The 8,335-nt window shown below is 31.2% G+C and overlaps 1 protein-coding gene across 9 annotated transcripts in view; it reads left to right on the forward strand.

The window, feature by feature from the left end:
- The first annotated feature begins 1,274 nt into the window (after window positions 1–1,274).
- Window positions 1,275–8,335, forward strand: part of LOC106472792 (UDP-N-acetylhexosamine pyrophosphorylase-like) — a 35,631-nt gene continuing 28,570 nt past the window's right edge. For 2 of the 9 annotated variants that reach the window (XM_013933451.2, XM_013933454.2), the window contains exons 1-2: window positions 1,294–1,365; window positions 2,964–3,194. In XM_013933451.2, coding sequence (XP_013788905.1) covers window positions 2,971–3,194 — 224 coding nt within the window. In that variant the 5' untranslated portion in view covers window positions 1,294–1,365; window positions 2,964–2,970. The other 7 variants (XM_022401332.1, XM_022401329.1, XM_013933455.2 and 4 more) reach the window with 7 other exon arrangements.

The raw sequence follows: 8,335 nt of genomic DNA on the forward strand, positions 1-8,335 counted from the left end.
CCATCTTCTTCTTCTTTTTTATTTTCCATTCCACTCTCTGACACCAATTTGTTACGTCTTTGTTCGTTTGTTAATTTTCTGTAGAAATTCATTCCCAGAAACTTCAGCGATACAAGTCCTTTCTTAAATAAAACTAGTTTATTCTTTCTCATTACAAACTTTGTAATACACTTAATTTCCACAGTCACTTTAATTTAAACACACGCTATAATTCCCATACGATTAATGTGCTTTACTTACGGTGCGTACCGCCCGCTTGACTCAACTATCCGTGTCTATATCTTCAATCTCTCTATCTGCGATTCCAATTCTGATTAATTGTCTCGCTTTATCTGGCGCGCTTATATACAGGAATAGAGGGCGTCTAGCAAATACTGGATTATTCATGATGTTACCTGATCCTTCTAGAAACTCATCACGTGTTACCAGAGTCACGTGACTTCCGCTGTAGTAACAATTTATAAACCATAGGAACGCAATCCCAGTCTCGTGTGCACCAAATTAAGGAATTTTTACTTGAGCGAATCTCTGAGTTGAAACCAAACTGAAAGAAAAATATAAATAATATATATATATATATTATTAACTAATGGAATAATAAACATGTGGTTTTGTCCTGTACCACGATAATAATGTATTGTTACCGCAACGGAAGTCACGTGACGCTGGTAACACGTAATGAGTATCTGGAACGTTCCTGAAGGCTCGAGTGTTTGCTAGACACTCTCTATTTAGTATATATAAGACCGGCGAGAAGTGACAGCATAAGTAATTGAATTGCAAACAGGCAGAGATAGAGACGGACAATTGAGTCAAGCGCGGTAGTAAGTAAACTGCGTGAATCGTTCGTTGTGAATTATAGCGTATGTTTAAGTTAAAGTGACTGTGGAAATTAAGTGTATTGCAAAGTTGAGTTGAGAAAGAATAAACTAGTTTTATTTAAGATAGGACTTGTATCGCTGAAGTTTCTCATAAATAATTTCTAAGGAAAATTAACAAACGAACACAGAGACGTAACAGTATTAAATGTTTAAAATCTCTAAAATAGTTAATAACGCTGAAACAATGGTTTTCTCTTAGACTTTATAAGGAACGCCACCTTTTATTACAGCTGAGAGTTTTTAAATTATAACGATATTTAAAACTGTAATTCTACATATAATTCTTTATGTAACCAGTTGTTTGCAAAAAAATATATTTATATATTTAAAAATTTTTTTTCGGTTAAAATATTACAGAGGGCCAAAACACGGTTCAGTGGACAAAACGCGACTGTTCTATGATTTGTTCAGGTTTGGATTGATATCTCTCCTGCTTTGGAACTTAAAGTTCATGTATGAGTGATATCATCATCATCTAAACAAAGTAATAGTTTAGGTTATTGTTTGTAGGCCTATCTATACTTGATTGACAAGGTAAATTAGGTAAAAAAAAAAAGAGAAGAAAAAAGTTTAGTGATCTGTGCAAGCATCAAACTTGGTTTTAAAATTTAACTAAGTTTATATTACTGAAAGTGAAAAGCAAAGACTCCCCTTTTTTCAAACTTCACCCTCTACATTCCAGTGTCTACTGCATTTTATGTTTTTAGTTTTAGTACTAACTAGTAAATTAATAGTAATATGTACTTCTAATTTGTTATCGAATAACGAGTAACATTTACAAACTGTAATAAAAAAGTTATCTTGCGAAGTGCTGATTTGAGGACACAGAAATTAGAAAAATAGAAGTTAGAACAGAGGCGTCGGAACCATGAATGCTTTAGGCTGTAGCACCCCCCTCTTAGTTACTCCTTCCAACACCACTCTAGAACTAGAAGTTAGTCATGTAGTATGATGAAGAAACGACTATAATTTATAAATCACACAACGAGGTTATAATTATAAATATAATTGACGTGTATAGTATTTAGTATGTTAGCTCGTGTTAGTAATTATGAGCCTAACACTAGCAGTGTAACTGTAACTTAGAAGTTTGCTCATGAAGTTGTATAAATGAAACGTTGAGCAAAATATATATAACATTATTCTGGAGTTTATGATCGTTTTTTCATCACAGTTAGTACTGTAACTTGTGTAAGCTGAGTACTAGTAGTTAGTATAGCTGGCTAGTTGTTAAAAAATAAAGGAATACTCAATCTGATATTTGGGCTACTACAAATAGTACTACTAGTGTACCAGTGGTCTACACCTTTCCTTTTGTCTGTTGGCAAACTTGGGGTAAATTTACACCTCACTTCTAAAATTCTAGCTGGCACTAGAGCAGTTTATAATTATAAATATAACTTAAAGATATATTTAATAAGTTATGGGAGCTTATTTCCATGTTCCAAAAGTGACAAAACATCTGGTCTCATTATTTGTGGATAAAGAGTGCTTCAATAGAAATTGAGCATAAGTAAAACTTCAAGTATATGTTAGCATTATGAAGTTTAAGTTATCAAATGGCATTTGTTAAATATATTTTACTTTTGTTTGATAGAATTTAGGTTTCTGTAACTGGAATTACCTTAATAACTTTGAAAATAAAGGTATGCTACACACATATACTTTAACTGATCTGTGGAAATCGTATCCCCTTGTATTATGTGTTACTAAGGTAGGTGGAATTGGATTTAGGTCAGATGGGGCAGTAGAGTAGCATTTGTTCCCCCCCCCCCCCCAGTAAATACAAGTGTATACAATGCATACAAATTTCAAAATTTCTTTTAATTGGGGCCCCCAAGTGTTCAGGGCCCTGGTGCAACTGCTTCTTCTGCCCCACCCTTAATATGGCCTTGAATATAAAAAAGTTACATTTTTACTTTGATAACCTTACTTCCTTTTTGTTTTATATATGAATATTTAATATTTTAGTACAGTTAATGATTATTATTATTATTAACGATAATCTTATGATTATTTGAAATTTCTGTATGCTTTTCAATTACATTTTAATAATTATTTATGCATTTTTTCATTTTCTAGCATAATTATGAGTAGTAAGTCTGTGAAAACATCTTATCCTGATAGATCAATAAGTCAGCCACAACAGAAATACCAGAAATTTCAAAACTCAGAAGATGGGAATGCCTCTGGTAAAAGAATAGTTCAAGCATGTTCAACATCACAAGATATGAGCCTCTTTAGCAGGAGCTATGAAGGAAGAAAGAGAGGACCGCCACTTGACTCAGAACCTAGTGATCATCAGGATGTAATGTAGGTTTTGAAATTTTAGTGTACATCCAAGTGTTTCTGACACTGCACATTTAAAACAGGTGATATATATAAGTGAACTACTGTAGTTAGAATAGTTGTTGAATTAAGAGACATTAGTGAGCTAATTCCCAAATCTTTAAAAGTATATAATGAAAAAATTAGTACCTATCTATTAAGTATTTACTACTAGTACTATGTATAGCCACTTTATACAAAAGCATTAGGTACGGCATTCAATGAAGTTTAATTTGAAAGGTACTTTTTGTATATTTTTCATTAGAATTATTGTGTAACAGGCCTAGGCACTCTGTCTGTTGGATGGGTAAACTTTTCTAGTAGTTATGAGTATCATTAGGAGTAATTTTGTGTGAAGTAGCTTTTGTGATCCCATCCTATATTTTCAGTTATGTATATAGTAAGCTGAGTTTTTAGATTTAAAATTCTAATGAGCTTCTAGAATACATATGCAAATGTAAATATTTTTATATGTAAAATCTACTGATTAATTTAACTATACATTTATGAAATATTTAATGCTTTCAAGGATTACAGCATGTAGTTTGAAATTTGACTGATTATGATGAACAAGACTAGGTTTTAGTGGTGTGAGTAAATAAATGATTTTTTCTTATTTTCTAGATAATTTTTTTAATTGAGAGCATATGTACAGTTATTCTATAGTCTTTGGTGTGTGGAAATATTAAATGAATGTTATTCTTCTGGCAATGATAATAACTAGTTGTGTGTAGGAACATAGTAAAAAAGAAGGAATTGAGCCAGTTTATTATTATTCAAGCTAAATATTGTCCTTATGCTTATCCAATAAAATTTAGAAAGATGTTGTGCTAACAGCATATCACATCATTAAGCAAAATATTCCACAAGTTTATTATTACTAATAACCAAAATCTGTTGGAGAGCAAGTTTACATTTAGTCTTCAAAAGTTTAAACCTATTACACCTAATATTTTAGATTTTATTTCCACTGTTTTTTTTCTTTCAATATTTTGTAACTCTAAATTTTCAAGATTCTTATTTAGTCTATGGCAATTTACCAGATAAAATGTTGTTGCACTCAGAATGCATTTACCCAAACTTACTTGAGTATGAATGAAGCTCAGAAGTGCTTATGCCCTTGTAATATATAAGTCTTAGCTATTTGATAACTTAAGCATGTTACTGAGCCAGGACAAAATGTACATTTTCAATTAAAGCACCATTAGACGAAGATTTTTGTAAATTTCCTTATTTTACTATGATAAATAGCTATCCCACATTCTGGAATTAGATAAAGTATGGCATGCATTGCTTATGTTGGTTGAAGAATAAACACTGAAGACTCGTAGTGAGTAAATAAGATTGCAAAAGTCAACATATATCTATAGGTTATGTGTAGGTACAATATTAGATGTACACAAGCTCAGTCACTGTAACAGTATTAAAAGAATAAGAGTGTTCATATTGTTATGTCTCCATTTGTTAATTGATTTTCTGTAACTTCGTTCCGACGAAACTTTAGCAACACAAGTCCTTACTTAATAAAATTGGTTTATTCTTTCTGAATATAACTTTACGATACACTTAATTTCAATATTCGCGCTAAAACAAACACTATAACGATGACTGCAGTTCAATTACTCATTACCTACACACACATAACATTATCCTCCCGTCACGTTGTCACCCTCTTTTATATACCAGACTACCCTATATCTAGTAATTGCTGGAGCATTCGCCAAGGTACAGGATAGTTCTAGAAACTAGAGGGCGTGAGAATAGTCACGTGATCTCGATGACGCAACAATATGTAAATTTTGAAAAATACCACTGTAACCTGTTTATATATGTAACTTTATTTACATTATAACATCAAGTAAACAAAAAAGAATATGTACATGCTTGTTTATGGAGTCGACACTTATGTGATCTCTCACTAGAGTCATGATTGTCATGCTTTGTGTTGTACGATGTGGCATAAGAACTTAAGAAAAATTAAGGGCACAAAATCCCATTTGGTAGTCACACTTCAACTCACAAAAACAAACAAGCAGAGCATTGTATCAAAGTTAAATGTAGCTCTTCACATGTATATACCCTATCTGACAAAACTTTTGGAATAATTCAAACTATCATTTCACACCACATTAGGAAAATTATTTTATAAGTTTGTCTAACCAAAATTTAACTTTGTTGAAGTACAAGTTTACATCTAGGTTTCCAAAATTGATAAAACCTATTACACCAAATATTCATGTTTATATTTTTCAACCTTTTCATTACACCTTAAACAGACCACCCACAGGAATTCTGTATAAACCCCTACAATTATGGACATCCAAATCAAGTTACTTATAATTTTACTACAATGTAAATAAAACAAAGTCAAAACTTTAAATCACTCCTAGTAGCTAAAGTAATTTAATTCAGGTATCATTCAAGAAGTTCATCTTTGCATTCATTCCATAGTGTTGATAAACTACATGTGCATCTAAACCATGCTGCTTAGCAGTGCCAGTTATTGGTATTTTTTGATATAATTTTAGTCAGTTGTTCCATGTTGTTTTCAGACATGTGAAAGAATCTGGATACTGAGATGCTTTTACTTCTTAACCTCTTTAGATTAACGTAACATGTAACATGCTTCTTCACAAAACACAGATAGAATGGGTTGTATTTGGTACAGTTGTACCAAAAATGGTAGCTTTGTACATGTAGCAGCAGAATTATTATTATACTTATAGGAAAATATTGTGGTGATAACTGGTTATTGGAATTAGATTAAAGATGAAAAATATTTTTACCTTATTTTGCTCATACCACTGTTTCATCTTATACTCATATAAAATTACTTAAGTACAAAGAAAATTAGTGTTACTGAGCTATTCAAAAATATCTTGTATTTTAATAAAAACTGTAGTAAGCCTATAATACATTTGTATTTAAGTGAATTCAAATAGCTGAGCTTTAAAGAAAGTATAAAAACATACATTATATGGGTAATTAGTGTCAAATTAAACTTACTTAATTTAAACTATGGCAGATTTACATTTGAAATCTATGCTTTTATTAGTTTTAATAATAAAAAACTGCCTTGTATAACTAATTTTACTAAATAACTTGTCACAATTAGCCTAGATATGGATTCATCATCATTACCAGCATTTGAAATAAAACTGTTAATTGACAGCTTATAAAGGTGAGAATGACATTTAAACAAATTTCACATTTGTAACTGATGTCTCAAAATAGGCAAGATGAAGTGATGTTAATTAAGCATTGAATTAAGTAGAAATTTGAGATATCAATGTATTGTATGTGCATGTGTCCAGATCTTGTAAGTCTGTATTTTTGCTTGGAAAGTCAGAAAAAATATTTTGGAAAGAATTTGGCCACACTTTAAGGGGACTAAAACTATACACACACTACTTCAAAAGAGGCCTCACTAATGTTGTACAAAATTGTATTAACTTTGGCTCTTAAATTCAAAATTCATAGTAATTGAACAAAGTACTTTGCTTTTTTCATCTCAATCAACTAAACACTAAGCAGTGGCCTTTTTAGTTTTATTCGTTTACACAATTCCTTTTTTTGTCTACAATTCCAGTATTTTTCTCACACTAGAAGTGCATCTATTCCAAATTTACTTTCCCAAAGTAGATAACTTCACACTTCTCAGTTTCATATTCATTTTATCCTTTCTGGCCCTGGCACCAAGAGTTTCAAGATCCTTTTGAATATGACAAATATTTTAAGTACAGTAGTTTTAAGTACCTAGTTCCAAATAACTTACATGCTGAAAAACCACCCTATTGAATTTCTAAACAAAAACTGACCATTCAAAGTATTGGTTACAATATTGTTGCGTCAGCGAGTCACGTGACTGGTGTGGCACCACCTATTTTCTAGAACTATCCTGTACCTTGGTGAATGCTATAGTATTTACTAGATATAGGGTAGTGTGGTATATAAAAGATGGTGACAACGTGACGAGTGAATAATGTGTGTGTAGATAGTGAGTAATTGAACTGCAGACACAGGGTATTGTTGAAGTTAACGTTCGTTCGTTAGTGTTTGTTTTAGCGCGAATATTGAAATTAAGTGTATCGTAAAGTTATATTCGGAAAGAATAAACCAGTTTTATTAAGTAAAGACTTGCGTCGTCAAAGTTTCGTCGGTACGAAGTTACGGAAAAATCAATTAACAAACGAAGACGTAACAATATATTATGTGCATATATACTAATAATACACTAAAAAGGGCACTAACATTTTCAGTATAATAATTCTAAAATGTCTAAAACAGCAATATTTCGTTTACTACCTACCTACCTGATCACATCAATGGGGCTAGCACCTAGATGGCTCGGACTATCACCATAAGATTTCTTCAGTTTACTTGACTAGTCTGTGGGTATCCGCTTTTGATATTCAATAAAATCCATATATATATATATATATAAATATAAAATCCATATATATATATATATATATACAGGTAAACATATCTTGCATCTACTTAAAAATATTTTCAACCAAACGGATGGCACTACATATGGATGGATAGACACGGGACAGTTTCTAAAGGTAAAGTACATACAGGTATAATATAAAAAGTAAACAAATGAGAGTATTAAAAATTATGAATTTTAAAATGAAGTAGTGATCCTGCTACAAAAATAATGAAACAAGAATTAAAACCATAATCACAAATTTATAAAATTTAATACCTACTTTGGCAACTTTTTACACTTATCTGTAGGCCAAAGTTGGGATTAAATTTTACAAATTTGTGATTGTGGCTTTAATTCTTGCAAACATTATAGCTATCGGGGATATGGCTATACTGAAAGTTTATAGATCTTGTGTCCATTCCATGAACATCTAAAAACTTAACAAATAAATAGGAAAAAAAATAAAATTTGAACAGAAAGTAGGGATCGTTGGTTATTTGTAGAACTGTTATAAAAAGCATCCAAAACAAAATAAATGCCACAATAAAAAGTACACAAACAAGTAAGGTGATACTAGTTGGATAGATTTTAAAATGATTTTCAATCCCTACTGTGGTTGGAAAATTCAGACTGCTTCATTTAGCTATACGGATCACAATGCCAACCAAAATAGGGATTGAAAATCATTTTA

This window comes from Limulus polyphemus, unplaced genomic scaffold, assembly GCF_000517525.1.
Source record: "Limulus polyphemus unplaced genomic scaffold, Limulus_polyphemus-2.1.2 Scaffold5613, whole genome shotgun sequence".
Classification (NCBI taxonomy): Eukaryota; Metazoa; Arthropoda; class Merostomata; order Xiphosura; family Limulidae; genus Limulus; species Limulus polyphemus.